Source organism: Anomaloglossus baeobatrachus, chromosome 6 (assembly GCF_048569485.1).
Source record: "Anomaloglossus baeobatrachus isolate aAnoBae1 chromosome 6, aAnoBae1.hap1, whole genome shotgun sequence".
NCBI lineage: Eukaryota > Metazoa > Chordata > Amphibia > Anura > Aromobatidae > Anomaloglossus > Anomaloglossus baeobatrachus.
In genome coordinates, this window is record NC_134358.1 from 406426584 (window position 1) to 406453744 (window position 27161).

The 27161-nt window shown below is 40.6% G+C and overlaps 1 protein-coding gene across 1 annotated transcript in view; it reads left to right on the forward strand.

Annotated features, from left to right (window-relative positions):
* Positions 1–27161, forward strand: part of SUGCT (succinyl-CoA:glutarate-CoA transferase) — a 1764969-nt gene that overhangs the window by 753340 nt on the left and 984468 nt on the right. Inside the window, exon 12 of the mRNA XM_075316596.1 lies at positions 9102–9204. Within this exon, the coding sequence (XP_075172711.1) occupies positions 9102–9204 (103 nt within the window). The remainder of the gene's footprint in view (positions 1–9101; positions 9205–27161) is intronic.

The window sequence follows — 27161 nt, forward strand, 5'->3', positions numbered from 1 at the left end:
CTGGACTCTCATTTAAAGGACTCTATAAAAAGAGAATTCCCTTTTTCCATTGGAAAAAATTAATCCATGTCTTATTTGGGTATTTAGTATTACAAACCTGTTAAATAAAATTTTAGATGAGAACCTTTTTAGCATACTTAAATCGATCCAAAATGATGATCCTACCGGGCTTACAATACATATTCAGAACTATCCCTATCCAGATATCAGATTATTGGAATAAAAATCCAAACAAACAGCTATCTAATTAAATCTGGCACTCTAAACCCACTAGAATAGCCAAATCTCTACTTTTTAAAAGTAAAAGAAAATGAGGTATGGGTTTACTTAACATTCAAGCCTATCATGATACAAAAATGATCCTACAAACTAAGAACTGGTTCTCAGAATCCTGAAAATCTTGTTTGTCAACTCTGGGGAAAGCCTTCAACAGAAATTCTTCCTTATTATCAATAATTATTTCATATTTATTAATCCATCCCTTCTGCTACCTGAGCACCCATTGATAAAATCAACTATTTTATTGAGGAAAAAACTTCAAAAGATAACTACCGTAAATATTTTGAGAATAACTATACATTGGAGAAAATTCCAATTAACATATTTCAAGCAGCTTTACCTAATTTCTCATTTGAGAAATGGGAAAAACTAGGTATTTTAACCCCTTCACGACCATGGACAGATCTTTCCGTCATGGAGCGTGTCCCGGTAAGCCCCGCCCCCTGCCGCGGGCAGGCGGCGTGGATCGGCACACATATCAGCTGTTTTCAACAGCTGACATGTGTGCCTACATGTTCCGAGTGGAATCGCATTCCACCCGGAACATTAACCCCTTAGATCTGGCTGCCAAAGTCTGGAAGCGAGATCTATATGCGCGCGGCCATGTTTTTTACTTACCGCCGCCCCCTCCGGACGTCACATGAGTGATCACGTGACGTTCGGTGGTTGCCATCGTAGCACAGGGTCATGTGATGACGCCTGCTGGTACGAAGTTTCACTTTCATTCTTCCTCGGCCGGGAGCAGAGGAAAAAAGAAAGTGACTATTTCTGCTGTTTACAGCGGTATAGCTGTGATCAGCAGATAGCGATCAGCAATCGGATTGCTGATCGCTATAGCCCCCTAAAGGGACTAGTAAAATAAAATAAAAAAAGTAAAAAAAGTTTTAAAAAATTAAAAAAAAAACAAAAAACCTAAAAGTTCAAATCACCCCCCTTTCCCCCCATTGAAAATTAAAGGGTTAAAAAATAAAAAAATATACACATATTTGGTATCGCCGCGTTCAGAAATGCCCGATCTATCAAAATATAAAATCAATTAATCTGATTGGTAAACGGCGTAGCGGCAAAAAAATTCCAAACGCCAAAATTACGTTTTTTGGTCGCCGCAAGTTTTACGCAAAATGCAATAACAGGCGATCAAAACGTAGCATCTGCGCAAAAATGGTACCATTAGAAATATCAGCTCGAGACGCAAAAAATAAGCTGTCACTGAGCCATAGATCCCAAAAAATAAGAACGCTACGTGTTTTGGAAAATGGCGCAAAACGTGCACCACTTTTATTGGACAAACTTGTGAATTTTTTTTAACCCCTTAGATACAAGTAAACCTATACATGTTTGGTGTCTACAAACTCGCACCGACCTCAGGCATCATACCCACACATCAGTTTTACCATATAGTGAACACCGTGAATAAAAGATCCCAAAAACTATTGTGCCATCACACTTTTTTTTGCAATTTTTCCACACTTGGAATTTTTTTGCTGCTTTCCAGTACACCATATGGTAAAACTTATGGTTTCATTTAAAAGTACAACTTGTCCCGCAAAAAACAAGCCCTCATATGGCAAGATTGCCGGAAAAATAAAAAAGTTACGGCTCTCGGAAGAAGGGGAGCAAAAAACAAAAACGCAAAAACGGAAAGTGCCCCGGGGCTGAAGGGGTTAAACTCTTCTCTGATAGGTCCCAAATCAGATATTATTATTAATTTCTAACTGTTAAAATTCTCTTATAATTTAACAGATTAGGACATTTATTATTTTCTAAATCTAAGGAAATGTATCAGGAATAAATTATCTCTTCCAACAGATTTAACTTATAAATCTATTGATAATGCTAATTTGCATGAAAATTGTTTCTATATTTTAAGACAATGGTTTTTTACTCCAGTCAGACTCAAAGGAATTTTTGTAGACAAATCTGATCTATACTGGAGGAATTACATTCAAAGAGGCAATCTCTTACATATTTTCTGGGCATCTGCAAAAAGAACATCTCTTTCGAGAGATTTTTTTAATTGTTGAACAAAATCAAAAACACATCATTTAAAATTCCCCCTCATCTACCTCTCCTATCTCTTGATGCAGATTTGCTCCCCAAGGAAATTAGATATATTTCCTTACCCATATTTGCAGTTAGGAAATCTCTTATTGCATCAAAGTGGAAATCCATAGATGTTCCTTCCCTTTCAGATATTATTGATAAAATACCCATTGATAATTCTTTTGAACTATCTTTTGCCTTGAGAACTAATGCTTAAAAAAAATTATTCTAGATGGTCCTCTTGGAACACAATTTATCCCTCAATTAATTCCTTACAATTCCTTGTTATTATATAATGTTCGAAACTGAACTGTCCTTCCCATGGTCTTACAAGATAAGACGATCTTTGTCTTTTCCCTCCCCAACTATCCTTTATACTTCCCCTCTACTTCTTTCCTTCATTTTTTTCTCTTTCTTTCTTCCTCTGTTTTTTTTTTTCCTCACCATGTTCTAGTCCACTTCCTTTACTCCTTTTCCACGTTCCCCTTTCTCTCCTTTATCTATCGTTTTTCTCCATATTTGTCCTTTAATCCCCGGGTCTCTCCCTAGTTATTCCCCTCCTTCTTCTTTTTTTTTCTTGATTCTTATACGATTTAGAGCTGCTTATGCATGTTGTTATATTTTATTCTTTTTCCCCTCCCTTTTATTGTAAAAATCCCATAATAAAGATATAGAAAACAAAAAATTGCATGCATGTATTGCAGCCATGAAGTGCACTAAAGAAGAGAAGTGCTTGCCATGTTGAGCAAGTTGAGGCAAACTTATTGTGAGGTAGGCATCATTTTGATGAATTTTGGAAAAAACAAACAATATATGTATCCTTCTTGTTATATTTAATGTAAGGCTCACCTGATAAGGTGGATATCCTAAAGGTCCAGTCACACTAAGCAACTTACCAGCGATCCCAACAACGATAGGGATCGCTGGTAAGTTGCTAGGAGGTTGCTGGTGAGATGTCACACTGCGACGCTCCAGCGATCCCACCAGCAACCTGACCTGGCAGGAATCGCTGGAGCGTCGCTACACAAGTTGCTGGTGAGCTCACCAGCAACCAGTGACAAGCCCCCAGCGCCGCGTGGAAGATGCTGCGCTTGGTAACTAAGGTAAATATCGGGTAACCAACCCGATATTTACCTTGGTTACCACTGCACGGAGCTACACGTGCAGAGAGCAGGGAGCAGCGGACACTGAGCGCTGGCTCCTTGCTCTCCTAGTTACAGCACACATCGGGTTAATTAACCCGATGTGTGCTGCAGCTACATGTGCACAGAGCAGGAGCCGGCACTGACAGTGAGAGCGGAGGAGGCTGGTATCAAAGGTAAATATCGGGTAACCAAGGACAGGGCTTCTTGGTTACCCGATGTTTACATTGGTTACCAGCCTCCGCAGAAGCCGTCTCCTGCTGCCTGCACATTTAGTTGTTGCTGTCTCGCTGTCACACACAGCGATCTGTGCTTCACAGCAGGACAGCAACAACTAAAAAATGGCCCAGGACATTCAGCAACAACCAACGACCTCACAGCAGGGGCCAGGTTGTTGCTGGATGCCACACACAGCAACATCGCTAGCAACGTCACAAAAGTTGTTCGTTAGCAGCGATGTTGCTAGCGATGTTGCTTAGTGTGACGGGGCCTTTAGCCTCTGGTTCTAAAGGGCACACAGACCCCGGGTGTTGGTACAGCTTATTTGAGGACAAGTAGAACCATGAAGTCTTGGACAGAGTCTTGGACTCTAGCAGAAATGAATTGAAGGTAAAGTACTACGGTGGAGCCTCCAACATAGGACCCTTGTGTTAATTCTTAAAACGTGTTTTTGAGTGAAGTTAAATCAGATTAGGGAAATATCATCACTGAGCCACAGTGGGCAGCCTGCATAACCCAATGTGGAGCACAACAGAGGGCAGCGGACCGAGATGAAAGAAGCAGAGCCCGGGATACCTGAGACAAATGTGTAACACTTTATGATGTAGGTATGCGTGGCTGCCTAGATCTATGTCATCTTCCAATAAAAATACAATTAGGTCAGTAAAGGAAATAACACTTCTTTTTCTATACAAACTTGCATATAATAATGCCTTACAAACTGAGGAAGCCATCTGACTTTACATTTAGGTCAACAATTTTTGTTTCAGGGGAGCATGATTAATGTGTCCTTTGGTAATCATGGAATTCAAAGATGTTCCATCCCTGACTGATTGAGTTTGAAGGTATTTAATCTCGTCTCCCACTGCATAAAACAGACATTTTTTAACGGCAGTAGTGTAAAAAAATCATCATGACATATATTTTGTTTTCCATAAAAAGAAATGAAGCCATTTATAGTTCTTAGGGGGATGAAACTGAAGGATACAAAAACACTAAAGCCTTAAATACACCCCAGTGATTACTAGGGGATGTTGAACAGTCTAAAGGCACGTTTGATACTGATTTGCAATTGCTTCACAGAGCATCAAGGAAACCACTTGTGTAACTCCAGAAATGATCTATGTGCTTGCCTTGAAAATTCATTAAGCGTACCATGAGAGCATAATATTTACATAGACTTGACTCATTGACATCCTGACTGAAAAGGTTCCGATTGTGGTGCATTCTAGTTTATTCCCTGAGTAGCTTTATCATTATATGGAGAATCAATATTATTCTATATGTTCCTGTAGCATTGTGTAGCAAAACATTTTTCAAAAAATGATTTTCTGCAAACACCACTACTAAAATCTACCCAGTTTGCCTGCCACCACTTTAGTCTGCCGGGAACACAGATTGAAATCAGTGGACACCTGTCTCAATGTGAGAATCGTTCAGCATTTCATCTAAACAAATGTTTAGCTCATACACAGCATCTGTATAAAGAAATTTCAAGGCAATTTCTTCTTAAACCATAAATTACACCCAAAAATAACCCCCTAGCTCATTATCTTTGTGTGGATAATGTAGGGCATGGGATTGCTTATTATTTTCCTGTGTGATTGCTGCCTAGCTGCATTTTAGCTCATTTCCATCATGACACATCATGATCTGTGACTCCAGTTTTGCTCCAATGCCTGCAAGGAATCTTAGGTAGTCGAAAGGGTACTTTACACGCTGCGATATCAGTACCAATATCGCTAGCAAGTGTACCCGCCCCCATCGGTTGTGCGACACGGGCAAATCGCTGCCCGTGGCACACAACATCACTAACACCTGTCACACGGACTTACCTTCCCTGCGACGTCGCTCTGGCCGGAAATCCGCCTCCTTTCTAAGGGGGCGGTTCGTGCGGCATCACAGCGACGTCACATGGCTGCTGTCCAATAGCAGAGGAGGGGCGGAGATGAGCGCCCGTAACATGCCGCCTACCTTCTTCCTTCCTCATTACCGGTGGATGCAGGTATGGAGATGTTCGTCGTTCCTGCAGTGTCACACATAGCGATGTGTGCTGCCGCAGGAACGAGGAACAACATTGTACCTGCAACAGCAATGATATTAAAGAAATGAACGACGTATCAACGAGCAACGATTTTTCACGTTTTTGCACTCGTTGATAGTCGCTCATTGGTGTCTGACGCTTCAATGTCGATAACTGTGCCGGATGTGCGTCACTAACGACGTGACCCCGACGATATATCATTAGCAATGTCGCACCATGTAAAGCACCCTGTCCATTTTTTCAGGCTGCTGCTTTCTTCTCTTCCTTTAGAAGTTCTCACTCCCCAGATTGGTTGCGTTGTATAAACACAAACCAGATACCGCCTCATCAGGAAATCAGTAGATGGACAGCTGAATTCCAGAACATAAAGGGTAGAAAAGTGAAAAGGAACCCTGCAGGAGCACTTTAAGTAGCAATTCCTTTATACACTAAAGACATGAATCATTATAATAAGAGATGAGTCAACCTGCACTGTAAAGATCGGGGTTCGTACCAAACACTGGTTGTCCTAAGCTTGAACTCAAAACCGTTCTTATAAAAAAAAGTCTGTGTCCAAGTTGAAGTGCTGTTCATATGCTAACCACTCAATCAAACATCTAGGTGCTCAGATACGCTTGGTGCTCAGCCCAGTGATAGCTGCTGCAGTCTCTGACTCTCATTGGGGGTAAAAACATTTTCTGATGCTTTGTGTCCTCCAAACAAAAAACCCCGCAATCCCTCTCCTGGAAATGCTTTGTTTATAACTGGCTGTATGTGGGTGAAGAACCAAACTGCCCAATCATTGACGTCCATTATACTCTTTACTCAAGTCAAGCCCGATAGTTCAAGACCCTATTGACTTACGTATATTGGGTTCGGGGTCCAAGATCAAGATCAGGTCAAGTCTGTCCCTAACTAAACTTTTAACTAAATTCAGGCAGAACCCGGTGAACCCGAATATACATGGGTCTGTTCATCTCTATTTGAGATCAAAATGGATAAAAAGTGCTCCCTGAAAATCCTATTAAAATACCACCTTTTAAAATATTACACCTAGTTTGGCATTGATAGAATAGAGAAGGGAAAGGAAGCTTGGTTGCAGTCAGCATAAGGCTATGTTCACACAGTGCATCTTTTATTGCGTTTTTGGTGCTTGAGGTCACAAAGATGCACCAAACTGCATGCATTTCCTTCCCCCAGCAAAGTCTATGAGATTTCTATTTTGCTGTCAGCACTGTGCATCTTTTTTTGGCTGCATCTTGGCTGTGTTTTTGAAGATGCAGCATGTCAATTCTTTGTGTTTTGCCATCATTTTTGATTCCTTCCAGTCAATAGGTTTGACTTAAAAACGCATTGGGTAAAATGTGGTAAAAACGTGGCAAAAATGTATAAAAAAAATGCATGTGGTTTTTGGTGAGTTTTTGCGTGTGCGTTTTTTGGGGCCAAAAATGCTGGATCTTTGTGGCTAGAAAATATGCACTGTGTGAACATAGCCTAAGTTAAAATTAACAGCAGGAAAGGTCAGAAAACCGATTAAAATCTAACCTTCATTAAATAATTTTAAAAGAGAGCCATACATGTGACATATAATTAATTTTAAACTAAAAACAGCAATCAAAAGACTTGGTTCAATCCAGCCCTTATGGTGTAAGGTACTGGAGAAAGTGCAAAAAGAAATGGGAGTTGAGGTATAATAGAGGGAATAAAGCAGGGTGTATATATTTACTAAACAGGGTATACAGTAGTGTGTGTACATGGATCGTCAGGGATAGCTGTATCTGCGGCAGCAACATGCACAAGAACAGCGTGAGCGCTGCGGAATGCTGACCGACCCACACATACAAGTCCCACCTACGCACACGGCAAGGAACACCAACCCGTCAGTTTCCTGAGCCTAGAATCTGATCTGACATGACAGGAAGCAGGAAATTCTCAGCCAGAGATCGGGAGACCAGAAGAGCAGCTCAAGTTACAGCGGAATTTGGGAAAGAAGAATATTTATGAGAGCTCTTTTCCACTTGCGTACCGCTTCCAATGTGAGAGCATCAGAAGCTATATGCTAATGACCCTCTGCTGCGTGGGTCATGTGACTGGGATGCTATCTTGAGATCGTATCACAGTCTCGGAGAAGAGGTAGGGAACACTTTCTCCCATCTCCTCCGCTGCCTGTCTCTGCGTATATTGCACTGCAGTTGCATAACATACGAGTGCAGTGCGATGTTTCACATGCTCTTATAGGCTTGTATGGGGGTGCGTGAGCCAAGACTTGTTGCAAAATGTAGCATGCTGCGAATGCACTGAGAGCACGATTTGTGTCAAGAAATAAAAGGAAAGAGGACTCTGCCTCATTGATTAACACTGGTGTGAGTGTGATCCGATGTTTTATCAGATCGCACTTGCACATAAAAAGCAAATGGAAAAGAGCCCTTAAAGTGCCTATCTATTTCACATGAAAGTGACTTGTAAAGTAGTGGCCAACTGTTTTAAACTGTAGCTAAGCTTTAAAAGAAGTAACTGTACTTTTATGATGAGAAATTGTCCAACAGATTTGAATCATTTTCTTCAACAGGCAATCTTTCACTAGGATATACTTGTTCCTTCACATTTAACAGCATGTACTAGAAAGAGAAAAATGTAAGAGGATTATATAACAAGTTTTGGCTCAGCACCTTTGCACATAGACCTTAATCATGCAACTTTGTTTCCTGCTCTACTTATCAAAAGGTCACATCAGCTGCCGGGTTGTATACTGGGATCTTATTGCTTACTAAAACTGCAACATTTAACAGATGATTTTTTTTGTAAATGAATGTGCTGTGATCCGAGCTTTCAACAGGCTACAAAATAAGAATTTTGCCTCCATCCAGGATATGTAAAGTGCATTGTGGTCCATGGCCCTGTGACCCCACTAATCCATATTTCAAAACTATGTTGCTAATAAATGTGAACATCGTTTAGCTATCTAACAGTTGCGGTTGTTAGTTCCGACATATGTTTCACATATGATCGGCAGGAAAAAGTCAAGGCTGCTTCATATCAGATTTTTCAGATCAAAACTTGAGTAGTTTTTTTCCCCAGAATGGTAATGCTATTGTCTTACAAATGTGATGATCATTACAGTACAAAAGGCCTTGAGGAAATCCTCTGACCATATATGAAATTGCTGATAATTTTGGTTTACATCTCATATTAAGACAATCAGATAGAATTACAAGGCTCTTTAACCATGTTCTTTGCCTAGGGCTTCAAGCGTTTGCATTTCCGCTGAACATTTTCTGTTTCAATATTGGCCGCCTGGGAATAAATCAGTGTGGTAGTACTTTACATAATTTCAATTTTTTCTATTTTTTTTCAAAAAGAGAAAACTTAAACCACAATCCTTTGTTTGTTCCTAGGTTCTCAGAAAAAACAACCGCTGAATGGCTTGAGCTCTTTGAAGGAAGTGGTATCCCATATGGGCCAATCAACAGTATAAAGCAAGTATTTTCTGAACCCCAGGTCAGAGATCTCTTATTTTGTTTATTCAAATTATCAATTTTTTAAGGTGAATTAAAAATTGGCTTAAGAAGATGAACTTTCCAAGATATGCTTCTTGGATTCAAGAGAAGCACAAATTTGTTATCTGTGGTTTTCTGGTGTAGATGACTTGATGAACAAAGCAAGTCTATGCAGTTTTCCATCTAGACATTGTCTGATCCAACCTTAAAGGCAAATAGAACTGAAAACTAAAGTTAACTCCATGTGTTATATTAAGGAATTTTATGTCTCAGTCCCCTAGCTATTTTTCCTTGCTGCGTATACTACTCTATCAAAACAGATTTTTGCACAGCAACATAAAGGGGTTTTCTACTACATGAAATGCTACATTAAACAATGTAATAGAAACACCATACACTAATCTCCTACATCTGTGCCATTTCAGCAATCTGGACATTGGGTCTCCCGAGGCTCATGTGACCTTTTTTTTGCCATGTCAGCCCTGCAGTCAGGGTTGGTCTCAGCACCCAGCGCACCCAGGCTCTGGACCGCTGGAGGGCCCACTTACAGTTGGCAGGGAGGGTGTACTGCCAAAGGCGAAAGGTCATTCGACCACTATGGGGCCCGTGAGTCAGGGGGGCCAGTATCAGTGCTGCACTGGTGCCCCCATCCTACAGGACCCCATTGAGGATTGCACTTTCAATTGCATTGGTATCGCAGATGCTGATACAAGTGAGATGAGGGTGAGCAGAGTGCTGCCTCTCTCCTCATTCTCCCGCTGTGTCTGCGACACTCTGACAGCTTAGTACATCAAAGCGTGATGATGTCACTAGTGTGCAAACCTACTGTGCTGAAATGTGCAGAGTGGCAGAACACTGGACATGCTGAGGAGACCGGAGCAGCATGGGAATGAGGAGAAATGAGTATACGGGTACGCTCACACGAGCGTGAAAATCAGACGAGTGCAATGCGAGAAAATTTCGCATTGCACTCGGACCTATGTTAGTCAATGAGGGAGAGCAGTTAGTCAGCTTTTCTCGCATCCAGATTCTGGATGCGAGAAAAGCGGCAGGATGCTGCGATTTTCTGCTAGAGCCGTATTCCTTGCACCCATTCAAGTGAATGGGTGCGAGAGATACATCGCACTGCACTTGGATGTTATCCCAGTGCAGTGCAATATACGCACAGGCTGACAATGGAGGAGATGGGGGGATTAACCCCCTCTCTCTCCTCCGCAGCACCCGTCCTCAGCTTCACAGCTGTGACCTGATTGCAGGATCGGGTCACAGTTGCATGACGTTCGTCTCACACTCGCAGGAGAGCCTGAGCCGGGAGTCATTAGCATATCACATCGGATGCCATGCGCTTATCTGAGTCCAGCCTAATATGTATTTAATCACGGTGGCCAGAGGACTATGGGGGTGCAACATTATGGGGGCTGCATACTACTGTATGGGGGTGCATAATACTATATGGGACTGCATAGTGCTTTGTGGGGCTAAATAGTGCTATATTGGGGCTGCATAGTGCTATATGGAGGCTGTGTAATATTATATGGGGGCTACACAATACTATATGGAGAAATATGGGGGCTGCATAACACTATATGAAGGAATATAAGGCTGCATTATATTATGTGGCGCAATATATTATATAAAGGAATATTGGGTGCGTTATACTATATGGAGGAATATGGGGGCTTCATCACACTATATGGAGGAAAATAGGGGCTGCATAACACTGTACCCCCCAGAGCTGTATGGTCCCCCCACCCCAGAGCCTAATGCCCCCCTATAAAGTTGTATACCCCCTCTGCAGCTGTATTCCCCCCTCCTCAGAAATGCGTATGCCGCCCAGTAATGGGTATGTCCCCAGCCTCTCTTGTGATGGATACATAGCAGTGTCAGTGTGCTCTGAGTGCGGCCACATCTGTTAGTGATGGCCACCAATCAGTGCGGCACAGCTAAATGGCTTGGAGGAGCTTGACGGGAGATAAGTGGGGGAGGTGATTGAGGCTGCTGCCGGCTTCCCCATATTAAAAATACCTCTAATGTGTCTGCATGTGTGTATATATGATGTGTATCTATGTATGTCAGTGCATATGACTCTGTATAGATTTATGTCTATTTGTATGTATTTTTCTGAATTTCTCTTTAAATATGTATATGTACGTATGCCTGTATGTGTATGTATCTGTGTATGTGTATGCCTATGTGTGTATGAGGCCCACTGAGACTCTTTCTTCCGGGGCCCACAAAAACCTGGAGCCAACCCTGCCTGCAGTAAATCAGTGGTCACTGATGGGCTACTACTCTCACATCTACCACAAATGTCCAAGGTTTGTAAAAAGGAAGTGAAAGCACAATAACTCAGTAGTGGTTGCTGATTGGCTACAGGACTCATTCAATGACGCGCAAGCCTCGGGAGTGCGTGAGAAGGTATTTTATTTTACATTTGGGAATATAGCATTCAAGAAGAGATTGTTCAACGTGGTCAACCTCTTTAACAATTGGGCATTGTTGACACACTTTGTCATTCAAAATACTAGCAATGTTATATGCATGATATGAATACATAAGTTAATGGGGTTTCCTGGGCCAGGTGTTTAATCCACTTTTCTGGATAAGAACGGGACGGATTTTTTATTCGCTCGTATGATCCCAGCCTGTATGTAACATCCTGGAAAGCGGATAGCTACAAGCTATCTTTTCCTCCGTTCGCTATCTAACAATGATACAAATCATCTTGTGGTCAGTAAAATATAATGTACTCCCTATCTAAAGATCGTGAGTTTTGCTTGTCTACTTTGTTTATCACCAATCCCTCCATAAATTGTGCCATGTGTGTGACAGTGCTGCATTCCACCCTACAACTAATACCCTAATCCCCTCATTTAGTACAAAGGCATCCAAGATAATTCATTATTGTGATTTACATTTATGTGTTTGGTCATTTGATGAACACAGCCCAGTTATGGACCTAGTATAAACATTGTTTGTTTATGGTTGAAGGTAGTGAACCACATTGAGCAGATTGATCTATTCTCATGATCTGTACAATATATATTTTGAAACGTGTGGCCACTTTAATCCCAACCGGAGCAGCAGTAGTGACTTTTGAGTTCAATATCCTGCACTGAATCATCCCCAGTTGAATAGTAGTGCATCAGCTATCTATGCAGGTGTTGTCAAAGATCTGCCGGTATTTCTTGAAAGACTCTTTGCATTGCTAGGTTTTATATTCTTCTTGTCTAAACTGAGCTTTACTTTGACATTTACTCCTTTTCTTTGGAATCTACTTGGCTACTCTGATTTTATGCAGATTGTTTCATTGCTATGATTGCTGTTTACCTTGATTATTGGGTGAATGAAAAAATTGATCTGTGTTTGCTTGTTTTGCAATTGTCTTTGGGCTGTCCGAACACAAGTAGATCCCACTGGAAGGATCAATCCTTACATGTTATTTTGTGTAAAGCATATGTCCATTTACACTTGAAAGTGACCATACACATTTGAGCAAATTTGTCCAACTAGAGATGAATGGATCACTTTGTGCGTCTCCAGTCTTTGGTCCAGGTCAGTGTTCTTTGGCTGTGCACAGGAGCTGCACAAATTTCCTGATCTTCAGGGTTCCCCGGAGCCTGATGTCCTCTGTACAGCATTCAGCGCATAGGTGACATCCTGTCAGCCCAGCTAATCAGTAGTTGAGCCTGGGATCCCGGAAGGTAAGGAAATTCATGCAGCTCGTGTCCATGGCCAGAGAGCGCTGACCTGGATCATAGACTGGGATTGCACAAAGCGATTCAGTAAAACTGCTGTTCAGTATAACTGGAGATACGGTTTAATTTAGTAAGAGTTGATTGTGTGACTGCCTAAAGAAATATTTTGCATATTTAATACCTGAAGCATTAATGCATTGGAAAATGTACTTAGATCTATTGACTTTGGTAAAGATAATTTTTTGTTTTGCATTTAAACATACATTGCATACACTACTTGACAGAGCTGTGTGCAGAAGGTTGTATTGTTATATGTTAATGATATATTGTTTTATCTTTTCACACATGCACAGAAGCATACGTTGTTGCAGGGACTTTATGTGCCCCTGTACCATGGTTGCCACTAAAGCTAAGAGGATCAATCCATGCAAGATAAAGTTTGAGTTTAGTTCCCTAAATTTATTTTTAAATTTTAATTCAAACAATTTGAGATTCTATTCGCGGTTTTGCAAGAAAAAAAAACTTGGCCAACACAATTTTCCAGACTGCTGAAGCATCAGAGAATGGATTAATCTCATTTTGTGTTGTTGCATGGGCCTCTCCATAGTATCCTGCAGCTTTGACATCTTGCGGATTATCATATCTTGTACACAGATAAGCGGTTCCCAGTGGAGCATACTGTAGTTTGTGTGGCAGAGTTGTTTTCTATCTCTGGAGTCACTGTGTAATTCTCTTTCTTCTGTAGAGTGTAAGCTTTTATGGTCAGTGGGACCCTTCTCTCTTTCTCTTATCTGTAGGGTATAAGCTCTTATGATCAGCGTGGTCCTCTCTCTTTCCTGTAGAGTGTAAGCTCTTATGGTCAGAAGGATCCTCTCCCTCTCCTGTAGCGTGTAAGTTCTTGTGATCAACAGGATCCTCTCTCTAATGTAGTGTGTAAGCTCTTATGGTCAGCGGGGTCCTCTCTCTAGATTGTGAGCTCTTATGGTCAGCGGGATCCTCTCTCTTTCCTTTAGGGTGCAAGCTCTTATGGTTAGAGGCATTATCTCTCTCCCCTATAGCATGTAAGCTCTTATGGTCACCGGGATAATCTCTCTCTACCGTACTGTGTAAGCTTTTATGGTCAGTAGGACCCTCTCTCGCATGCTCCTATAGAGTGTAAGCTCTTATGGTCAGCGGGATCCTCTCTCTTTCCTTTAGGGTGCAAGCTCTTATGGTTAGTGGGATTATCTCTCTCTCTCTCCTATAGCATGTAAGCTCTTATGGTCACCGGGATAATCTCTCTCTACCGTACTGTGTAAGCTTTATGGTCAGCAGGGTCTTCTGTCTCTAATGTAGTGTGAAAGCTCTTATGGTCAACGGGGTCCTCTTTTCTAGAGTGATAGTTCTTATGGTCAGCGGGGTCCTCTCTTTCTTCACTATAAAGTGTAAGCTCTTATGGGGGGGTCCTCTCTCTCAACTGTAGAGTGTAACCTCTTATGGTAACTGGGATAATATCTCTCTACTGTACTGTGTAAGCTTTTATGGTCAGTAGGACTCTCTCACGCGGTCCAATAGAGTGTAAGCTCTTATGCTCAGCGGGGTCCTCTTTCTTCTGTAGAGTGTAAGCTATTAAGGTCAGCGGGGTCTTCTGTCTCTAATGTAGTGTGAAAGCTCTTAGGGGTCAGCGGGGTCATCTTTTTTAGAGTGAAAGTTTTTATGGTCAGCGGGGTCCTCTCTTTCTATACTATAAAGTGTAAGCTCTTATGGGGGGTCCTCTCAACTGTAGAGTGTAAGCTCTTATGGTCGGTGGGGTCCTCTCTCTCTATTGTAGTGTGTAAATTCTTCTTATCAGTAAGCATGTTCAATACTTTTTCCCTGTGTCATTTCTCATGATAACAGATAACATAATTTATGGACATCTATGGCTTCATTTCTTTGCCTGTGTGGATTGGATGGGTTGTTACTAACATCTGGTGAGAAATTCCAGTCAATAGCACCTTTAAAAAATATATTTACTTAGAAAATTGGTGAAGTGTTCAATACTTATTTTACCCGCTAAAAGTCCATATGCCTTGTTTCCTTTTCACAACAATCTACATGCTTTCATGCTGTTTTGTGGCTTTTCCTTCCTGGTAAACCTTTGCAATGACATTACCACTACTTACGTCATATTTTCTTCTATTTGTTAATAAGAAGTCAAAGTCATCTACAGCAGGAGGGGACATACCATTGGTGCAACTATACAGGGGCCCAAGTGGTAAGGGGGCCCAATTACATGTCCAAAGCAGGTGGAATTGTGAAATATTATGAGTTGTTGGACTGCAAAGGGTCCATACATTTTTTTCTGCTCAAGGTCCCCTTTTGGCTGTGTCCTCCTCTAATCCTAAGCCTAAACCAGCTGATCCCTTCAAACCATATATTCTCATCCGCATTGTCTGATATCACTAAGGGTGAGCTGTTGATATCCTCACATACCTGGAAGTGGCTGCTTTCTATATAACTAATTGACCAAATTTATAATAACTTATGCTAATATTATGTTGTATGCTAAGAGTCTCAGTAAATTTCAAATATATTTATTTCTATGTGATTAGTATTTTTATTAATATTATTATTATTATTATTAATAATAATAATAATAATAATAATATAATATCACTTTTCTTACATGTACTATCTAACTTTATTCTGTAATTTTCCCTACAAAACAAGATTTTATTAGGCTCAAAGGACTTAGGGAACCCTAAAGCAAAAGGTATTTTCTAACTTTAGCTAGCCACAGCCTGGTCCTTGTCATGTAATCACGTAAGTAAATGGAACAAACATCTTGCGGTCACCTTGGGTTCTACTTGTTCTTTCAGCGTTCTCAGTGTGTGCTGTACAGTTTTACCAGATGTGGCAGCATAACTTTTCAGAATATGTTAAAGAAAGAAGAACCTAAGCATCATGAGATAGTCTGGAGGTTAATAAAACCTACTTAGTTCACAAGCTTCCACAAATAAACAGTTGTAACCAGCAGATATTTTTTCCAGTCATCAAATATTTACGCTCTTTATTTTCTGTTTGTTTTCTGTGGCATATTTATCTTAGCCGAAAGAACTGTGAAAGGAAATGGAAGAGCCTTTTGGGACAGGAAGAATACTGTTTCTGTAGAAATGTTAAATTAATTTTTATGGTGATGTAGAGTCAACGACTGGTTGTTAAGGGATGGCTTTTTGCCATTGGGTGGAGTTTTGTTTTGATATCCTTTTAGAGTTTGCAGGTGTTTGGCACAGGCAGAAATCATGACCAGCTGGGATATTTCACTGCTGATTATTCCGTCCCAATACTTCTTAGTGGCAATGTATCACTAAGAGTATCCTCCACCTGATGGACTCTACTTGTGTGGCATGCGTTACAGTGCCCCGCTTGGCATCTACGCTGGTTTCATCACTGTCAAAAGTTCGGGAGTGTTCCTCATATCCTGACAGGGATAAAAACCTGCCCAGAATACTGGCTGATCTCAGGCAAACACTTTATTACTAACTACAGTTGCAAATTCGATACATATGCTCCAAATTGTCTTTTCAACTGTTGAGTCCTGAAGCTGACAATTGTAATAAATTCAAGAGTCTTGACCCGGAAACATTTCTTAATCCCCTCAGTGCCTTTGGAAGCAGCAATCCACTCTGCAGTACTATTTTTCTGACCTTTGCGGCAAATAAGGGGTTATCTGGCATTTATTTTAGATTCCAGGAATGTCAGTATCCACAATAAAACACAGTTTATCTTATTGTATGTTTAAAACACATTGGCCAAACAGTTGGAATGATAAGTCAATTTCCTTGCACTTATTGGTTATAACCCTTACTACTAAATTCCTCGACATATTGTGTCATTTACTTTTTTTTTTAGCTAATCATCTCAGCTTGGCTAAAAGTAATTTGTTTAAGTTCAAAATAGTATTTTATATTTTTTTCAGAGTTGATTTTTGTTTTTCGGAAAACCTCAAACCACTTTGTGTTATTCACATATACTCCTGAGGTTGCGATAAATAAGAACAGATCGAAGTTTTGCTTTCAGAGTTCAATTCTTGTTCTGAGTTTGTTTAATACAGAAATTACAATGATTAAAAGACAAAGTCCTTTTGCGGAAAAGATGTTTAATGTTTTCTAAAAATATATTGCCTTGCAACGTCTAATTTTCTGGGAAATATGGTAACGCAGAAATATTACATACTTTTCTCATTTATATTATTGTACACTAGCACATTCACTTACAATTTCTTCAAAGGAGGCCTATTCTCAATCTTAGCAAGTCTACTTTAGGAATAAAACAGTATTCTTCATGAAAGAAAAATGTGAAGATTTTTTTTTCTTAGAAATGTGCATTGTGACTCTTAGAAGTGTATAAATACATTGACAACTGTCTCAATATTGAAGCAAGTAATTATCTTCATCATTTCAGACATTACTTAAAAGCATTCTGCTCCCAGCATCACCCCCTTGGATGAGCAGGAATTTGTCTCATGTCACATATGAAGTTTTGTATTGGTGATGTCTTATGCCTTTATATTTTTTAATTCTAAATATAATATACAAGCATGAAACCATGTAGGAACACACCCCAACTAGTAACATCCAGTTGTCAATTTAGCCATACATTTCTAGGAGAAATAACAGAGTAAGGCTGTGCTCACACGACCGTAGATTCTCTCATGCAAGAGAGTTGGCTCAATTATGAAAATGACACTGATCAAACTCTGTTCAAAGTTTGATCAGAGTATCAACTTAGAGTGATCCCATTCTCTCGCATGAGAGAATCATAGCACAGGTGTGGACTAGATGGAGAACAAGATTTCTCCATCTTCTTTCTGTGAGGTGCAGAAATCAGACATCCAAGTACATTCTGATGATTTCCACGCACCCATCGACTTGAAAGGGTGTGCCCCGTCCCATTTGTGCGGTAACTCACAGCATGCTGTGCTTGTTTTCTCATGCCGAATCGTCATAAAAATAGCATTAAAGCGTTAATAGCCACTGCCCCATAGTATTACATTGGTCTGAGTACTAGTCACAGCCATAATTAGCATATGGAGAACAAACCTTGTAAATTATTTTTAAAACATTGTTTTTTGACAATAGCTTTAGACAGGATTGGTTAGGTAAGAAATTTTGGCCCACACATGTGTCTGCTGCTAGGTTAGAGGACATAGTGGACCTGACAGGTTCCCATTAATGTTCAAAGCAGTTCTGTTTTCATATCTGTTATACATCAGTTTGTTGAGGCACAACACCATCATGTTCATTCTTTATATTTTTGAGATGAGACACAAACACACCTCCTCTTAAACAGCAGCCAGATATAAATCAGATGTTAACCATTGATTGCATTCTCTACTCTACAAAGCTGCATTTGGCCATACATTTCCCTGTAACAAACTTGTCGTCCTGTGATGTAAATAGAGGGAGTTGAATATCGTGCTCCTCTCTATGACATCTATGTGCCATAATAGGGTTTATGCATTTGGGTTTTGGATGTGTGAAAACCCTGTTTAATAGCTAAACTATGTCCTTGTTCATTAGCGTCCATCAAAAATGTTTCATTTGTACAGTGGCTTTAATACAATTTATTGTTTTTTGCCCACTTATTGTAATAATATCCATTCTAGCCAGTGGCTTTCCCTCATTCATGAATCTCTCAGCTACCCTCTGTATTAATGAAGCTTTAGGTAAATGGAAAAAGTACTACTCATAATTAAGTAATACTATGCCTGTTTCTGTTCTTCTCTAAGCCTTACAGGACATCAGTATTGTATAGAAGCTTGACAATTTTGACTTACAGTTAGGTCATTTGGACACTGACACAAATTTTAGTTTTTTTTAACCTGTTTACTGAAACATATTAAAGTTATAGTTATATAATGGACATAAAGTCCTGACTTTTAGCTTTCATTTGAGGGTATCCACATTAAAATTTTGATGAAGAGTTTAGGAGTTTCAGCTCCTTTACATGTGCTATCCTGGTTTTAAAGGGCCCAAAATTAATAGGACAATTGACTCAAACACTGTTTCATGGGCCGTGTGGGCAATTCCTGTAATTTAATTCTCAATTAAGCACATAAAAGTCCTGGAGTTGATTTGAGGTGTGGTGTTTGCATTTTGAAGTTTTTGCTGAGAAGTAAATGTGCGGTCAAAGGAGCTCTCCATGATTGTAAAACAAGCCATCAAACATCTGCAAATACAGAATAAAAATCTGAGAAATTGCTACAATAATAGGAGTGGCTAAATCTACAGTTTGGTACATCCTAAAAAACAAAGAAAGCACTGGTGACCTCAAAAATGCAAAAAGACCTGGACGCCCATGGGAGACAACAGTGGTGGATGATCGCAGAATAATTACCATGGTGAAAAGAAACCCCTTCACAACATCCAACCAAGTAAACAACACTCTCCAGAATGTAGGCGTATCAATATCCAAATCTACCATAAAGACAAGACTGCATGAAAGAAAAAAAAGAGGGTTCACTGCACAGTGCAAGCCACTCATAACCTCAAGAGTAAGTAAGAAGGCTAGATTGGACTTTGATAAAAAAAAATCTTAAAAAACCAGCACACTTCTAGAAGAACATTTTTTGGACAGATGAAACTAAGATCAACCTCTACCAGAATGATGGAAAGCAAAACGTATGGCAAATGCATGGTACAGTTCATGATCCAAAGCATACCACATCATCTGTAAAACACGGCAGTGTGATGGCTTGGGCATGTGTGGCTTCCAGTGCCACTGGGTCCCTAGTGTTTATTGATGATGTAACACAAAACAGAAACATCTAGATGAATTCTGGGACATACTGTGTGCTCAAATCCAGCTAAATGCAGACAAACTGATTGATCAGTGTTTCATAATACAGATGGATAATGACCCAAAACATAAAGCCAAAGCAACCCAGGAATTTATAAAGCAAAGAAGTGGAATATTCGTGAATGGTCAAGTCATCACTTGATCTCAGTACAATAGAGCCGCATTTCACTTGTTAAAGATTAAACTTCAGACAGAAAGGCCCACAAACAAGCAGCAACTGAAAACCATTACAGTAAAGGCTGGCAGAGCAATAAAGAGGAGGAAACACAGCGTCTGGTGATGGCCATGAGTTCAAGATCTCAGGAAGTCATTGCCGACAAAGGGTTGTCAACCAAATATTAGAAATTAACATTTTATTTCCAAATATTTAATTTGACCAATTTCTTTTGAGCCCCTGAAATTAAGGGATTGAGTTTAAATTTGAGTTTAAAAAATGCTTTAGTTCTCACATTTTTATGCAATCATTTTGTTCAGCTCACTGAATTAAAGCTGAAAGTCTGAACTTTAACTGCATATGAATTGTTTTGTTCAAAATCCATTGTGGTAATGTACAGACAAAAATGTGAAAAATGATGTATCTGTCCAAATATATATGGACCTAACTGTAGTACTATAGAAAATTGCTCCTATTTAACGGCGTGTACATCTGTCATTCTTTGCCATAATGGCTCACAGAGACAGGCACTCAGAGAGGATCCCTTTTCTTTGACCTCCTGGTAACCTTAAGACAAACACACTGGGTTTATCCTAATAAAACAACTACTGGAGACCAAACAAGTATGGTTAATCTATAGGTTGAACTCAATGGACTTAAGTCTACCTTCAACCTTAAAAACTATGAAACTAAGTACATATATCTGTATTTTGAACACCTTCCCGCCTAGTCATATTATGCACACCCAATATAATGTCTGGTATGAATTACACTTTAAAAATTGCAATTTGGGGCCAAAACAGAAAATATCTTCAATAGGGATCAGCTGACCAGTTGATGTTTGAGTTCACCAGGTTCGGCCGGACTTTAGTCAAAAGCTCAGTTCAGTACCCAGACTTGACCCAAACTTGACCCCAGACACCAAGACTTTGGTGCTGTAAAATGGATGTAAAAGAGTTTAGGAGTTAGGGCTAGGGAAGCAAAATGGGTGTAAGAGCAGGGCAATTGCCCTGAAAAAAAATATGGATAGAGAATAAATAAAAATAAATGACTGAGTCCCCCCTATTTTTGATAACTAATGCAGGTTAAACAGACAGTTGTGGTCTGCAGCCCTCAGCTGTCTGCTTTGCCTTAGCTGGTTATCAAAAATAAAGGGGATGGCACAACATTATTTAAAAAACAGAAAACCGTTGTGGTGTCCCCAGTATTTTTGATAACCAGACATTGTAAAGTATACAGATGGAGGCTGGTATTATCAGGCTGGGAAGACCCATGGTTACTTGGCCCTTCCCAGCCTAAAAATAGCAGCCCGCAGCTGCCCTAAAACGGGCACATCCATTATATGCACCAATTCTGGCACTCTGCACAGTTCTTCCCAATTACCTTGGTGTAGTAGCAATTGGGTTAATATTTTTGGGTTGATGTCAGTTGTAAATTGAGAGGTGGCATCAAGCCCAGGTATTAGTAATGAAGAGGTGTCTATCAGACTCCCCCATTATCAACTGGTTAAGTGTACAGTTAAAAAACACCCACACACACACTGGAAAAAATAATTTATTTGAATAAAGACTCCTCAACACTCCCTCGTTCATAAATTTATTAATTTTGAAGTGCCAAAGTAATCCAATGATGTAGTGTCCCATGGCAGGATAGGATTCGATAGACATTGTGGGACATTACACCTTTGGAATACATTGGAACTTTGAGGATTTTTTTAAATCAATAATTGGTAAACGAGGGAGTGTGGGAGAGTCTTTATTCAAAAAACTAATGTTTCCAGTGTTTGCATGTTTTTAAAACGTTTACTTACTGGGTTAGTAATGGGGGTCTCTGACAGATGCCTATCTATTACTAACCCTGGGGCTTCAGGAAAGCTGTCAGTTCACAGCTGACATTAATCCCAAATATATTACCCCAATTGCCACTGCATCAGGACAATCAGGAAAGACCCAGGCAAATGTCAGAACTGGTGCATCTAATGGATGAAACACTTCTGAGGCAGCTGCAGGCTATTTTTAGGCTTCGAAAGGCCAAATAACAATGGACCTTCCCAGCCTAATACTAGCCACCAGCTGTCTGCTTTACCTTGGCTCGTTATCAAAAATAAAGGGAACCCTCTACCGTTTTCTTACATTATTTACTTTGAAGTTAATAATTTAAAAAAGCGACCTAGCATCCCCTCAATTTTTGATAACCAGCAAAGGTAAAGCAGACAGCTGACCTCTGACCTCTCACCAGATGAGTAACTGTAAAGTTTTACCTGATTATTTCAAACGGGCATTTCAACGTTGCTAACTTTAGCATCAAGTAGTGCCGATAACATTATAACTGTACATAACTAATGAAATGCGTACATAATAGGTTTGTGAGGTCATAAGAGATGCATCAATAAGTAACTCCACTTTAAAACTACTATCACTACATAACATGCCCTTCTTAATAGCACCGACAGTACTGCATAAACTAAACTCCATACTAAGCTCCCTGTTACGATACTGGTGGAAGATGGCTTTAATCCAGTTGCTTGAGGAGCACAAGTGGGGAACAGCAAGTGGTAGTTGAAGGACTTGGAAGTGGCACTAGAAAAATACATCCCAACTTTTACAGAAGAGAAAGAGGAATAAACCATGTGATGCATGTATCACTACATGGCAAATATTGACCATGCTCCCGCAGCACCCCTAGCCACACCCATTTACCATTTATTTTTAACCTGACAGAAGGAGATGTGAAAGTGAGGCGGTGATAATAAGGGATATTCAGCAAACACCCAGGATAGCAAGGCATACACGCAAATCCAGGACTGTACTGTTGTATTGGGACAGTTGGGACTAGAGATGAGTGAATCAATTCAGGGTACACTATTCCATAATTCAGGTTAGTGGTATCTGGCAGCTAAACAGAAGGCCTGCAAATCTCTTAACATCAGGCATCCCCAGTGCAATTTTTTATTAGATAGGGCTGGTGCAATGTCATTTATAAGACATACTCATCTCTAGTTGAGAACTATGAATATATTTTTGTACATTTAATCATAGTTGTAACAGCCAGAACATTCCCATTTTTATGTAAGGTTTATATATAATTATGTAACCAAATTTTGGTAACAACAAGAACTTAACCCCACAGGTTGTTATCCACTTTCTTTTGAGTGTGGCAATACCCCCCATGTAGTAAAAAAGTTCTGTTTGGACAAATGGGAGGAATCAGAACAATAATAGCAATATTGGAATTTTGGAAAGCAAATTTGGCTGAAACAGATTGAGGGCACAATATCGCGTTTGCAGGTCCCCTGAGGTACGAAAACATAAGAAACTCCCCACAAATTACCTCATTTTGGAAACTAGACCCATCACAGAATTTATATAGTGGTGTGTTCAGCCTTTTGGACCCATAGGTGCTTCATAGAACATTTTAAAATGTGGATATGATAATGATGGTTACTTTTCTTTCCACTAAAATGTTATTTTACCCCAAGATTTGTAATTTTGACAGAGTATTATAGGAGAAAATGGATCCCATAATTGTTACGCAATTTCTTCCGAACACAGTGGTATCCCATATGTGGTCAAGAACTAAAGCTTGGGCACATGGCAGGGCTCGGAAAGCGAACAGCGCTATTTCATTTTAGGAACACAAATTTGGACGTGTTGCATTTGCAGAGTCCCTGAGGTACCAAAAGTGCAGAAACACCCATATGTGAACCCATTTGGCTAACTAAACCCTATAATTAATTCATCTATTGGGATGGTGAGTATTTTTAACCCACAAGTTACCCAGAATTTTATTAGATTGGGCTGTAAAAGCACGATAAATAGCAGCAGAGCCCTAGTCTGATTTTTGGGAGGTAGAATGAAGAAATAGACAGCAGTACAGAAATAGTTCTTATTTTTATTCCTGCGCTGTTCACTGTGCGATGTTTGTGGTAGGACGGATTTATTCTGCTGGTAGGTGCAATTACAGTAATACTAGAGTTATATAGTTTTTTATGTTCTGCTTCTGTCACACAGTAAAAAGTCTTTCATTAATAATAAATAGTTTTTCCATCTCAATACCCTGAGAGCTATAACATTTTTATTTTTTGGTGAAGGGGCAGTATGTGGGCTTATTTTTTGCACAATGAGTTGGAGATTTTTTTGGTACCATTTTAGGTAAGATTTTCATCGCTTTTTCTTCAGATTTTTCAGAATAAGAATGAACAAAAACAGCAATTCACTTATTGTTTTTTAATATAGTTATAAGACCAATTTATGCTTCGGGACGGTACAGTTAGAGTGATACCAGACTTATATCGCTTTTTTTTGCTTTGCTATGCTACGTTTACACACTAAAATCTATATTTTACAAGACTTAGGCGGGCTTTGCACACTACGACATCGCAGATGCGATGTCGGTGGGGTCAAATTGAAAGTGACGCACATCTGGCATCGCATGCGACATCGCAGTGTGTAAAGCTTAGATGATACGATTAACGAGCGCAAAAGCGTCGTAATCGTATCATCGGTGCAGCGTCGGCATAATCCATAATTACGCTGACGCGACGGTCCGATGTTGTTCCTCGCTCCTGCGGCAGCACACATCGCTGTGTGTGAAGTCGCAGGAGCGAGGAACATCTCCTACCGGCGTCACCGCGGCTTCCGTAGGTTATGCGGAAGGAAGGAGGTGGGCAGGATGTTTACATCCTGCTCATCTCCGCCCCTCCGCTCCTATTGGCCACCTGCCATGTGACGTCGCAGTGATGCCGCACGACCCGCCCCCTTAATAAGGAGGCAGTTCGCCGGCCAGAGCGACGGTCGCAGGGCAGGTGAGTGCATGTGAAGCCGGCGTAGCGATAATTTTCGCTACGCCAGCTTTCACAAGATATTGTACCTGCGACAGGGGCGGGGACTATCGCGTGCGACATCGCAGCATCGGCTTGCGATGTCGCAACGTGCAAAGCCCGCCTTAATCTGTGTTTGCATCGCCATATTCTGAGAGCTGTAACTTTATTTTTTTCCCCAATGAGTCATATTAGGGTTTGTTTTTTATCGAATGGTTTGGTGTTTTCATTTCTATCATATTGTTTTACATATGAATTTTTGATCACTTTTTATTACTTTTTTGTGACTGTATAATGAATTAATGACATTTTTTTGTGTTTTTTTTTTACTGTATTCGCTGTTATGAATAAGTAACATGACATTTTTATAGTTTGGGTTGTTCTGGTTCAGCGAAACCAAGTATGTATACATTTTATTGTTTATTTTAATTGAACACAAAAGCTGCATATTTAGCAGCGAAATGGGTTTTCGTGATTTGTTTGCTCTTTTTTATACTTTTTTTGTATTTAACTTTTTTTTATTTTTTCCTTAGTTCCACTGTAGGACGTGATTTTTTTCATGCTCGTGTACATGAGATCAGTGTCAGTGACAGTTTATAGCTGGATCTTACAGGCCACCACACCGTGGGGGTCGTTAGTTGACCCCACTGTACCATGGCAATGATTGGCACCTGCCGTCCTTCTGTCATGATTGACATGGATGATGACGACGCCATCATGATCGACACTGCTGGCGAAGTCTCGCGCAGGCGCAGTTCACTGTGGGCCTGAGCAGAAAACAGTTTCTTACGTGCCGGTGATGTATTTGCGCAGGCGCGAGGTTATGTGCGGCACTGTGCATGACCTCACCAGCGTCATCCTCGTTCCCGCCCATAATCTCGTGCCTGTGCAAATACATCACTGGTGTGCGGGAAACTGTTTTCTGCTTAGGCCCATGATAGGGGCACAGCGAACTGCGCCTCGCGAGACTTCGCCAGCAGCGTGGATGATGACGGCATCATCATCCATGTCAATCATGAGAGGAGGACTGCGAACAGCGGTGGGAGGGGATCAGGAGCCGAAATAGAGCCCGCCCATCTGGCCAACATAGGTCATTTGCATAAGAAATGGTGAGATTTTATAAAGTTCTTTTTGGGATCTGCAAGGGGGGTCAGCAAAAAGGTGCACCTTCATAGAATGCAGCCCAGGAGCTGCAGAAGGTTATACTTTTGTTTTAATAGTGAAAAAACTACTGACAGTTTCCCTTTAAGTAGGATGTTAGAACAATATTGATAATACACTACTTCAGCCACAGGCAATAGTGCAATATTAGAGTATGGAACCTGAAATTATTAGTGCTACTGGTGTATTTGGAGCCACATAAGCAGTGTAACATCTAGACACAAGAAAAGTGAGTTCAATATTGATCTGAATCAACACAATCTAAATTTGTCAGCAAACTGACATAATAGTTGGCACTTTTTAACACTGTAAAAGCCCAATATTCCAATACTTTAGTTGGTGGTATTGAATGAGGACTATTCGATCTATAACAGAATATTTTTTTAGAACTGATTATAATCATTAAAACATGGGCTGATACCACAACCCCATAACTAGAAATGAGCGGACCCATGGAAGTTCAAGTTCAGTTTGGCTCACTGCCCATATATAGCCAGCCATAAACAGAAGACTTCCAAGAGCGGGACAGCAGGGTTTTTCACATTTAAACATTTTTTTCTTTGTAGACACTACATTCAACAATGCTGATAAAGGTACCGTCACACTAAGCGACGCTCCAGCGATCCCACCAGCAACCTGACCTGGCAGGGATCGCTGGAGCGTCGCTACACGGGTTGCTGGTGAGCTGTCACACAGGCAGATTTCACCAGCAACCAGTGACCAGCCCCCAGCCAGCAGCAACGCGTGGAAGCAAGGCTGCGCTTGGTAACTAAGGTAAATATCAGGTAACCAACCCGATATTTACCTTAGTTACCAGCGCACACTGCTTAGCGCTGGCTCCCTGCACTCCTAGCCAGAGTACACATTGGGTTAATTACCCGATGTGTAGTCTGGCTATGTGTGCAGGGAGCAGGGAGCCGGCACTGACAGCATGAGAGCGGCGGACGCTGGTAACGAAGGTAAATATCGGGTAACCAAGGAAAGGGCTTCTTGGTTACCCGATATTTACATTGGTTACCAGCGTCCGCAGAAGCCGGCTCTCTGCTCACTGCACATTTAGTTGTTGCTCTGTCGCTGTCACACACAGCGATGTGTGCTTCACAGCGGGAGAGCAACAACTAAAAAATGGTCCAGGACATTCAGCAACAACCAACGACCTCACAGCAGGGGCCAGGTTGTTGCTGGATGTCACACACAGCAACATCACTAGCAACATCGCTGCTACGTCACAAAAGTCGTGCCTCAGCAACAATGTTGCCAGCGATGTTGCTTAGTGTGACGGTACCTTAAGTGGCTCGCACTGG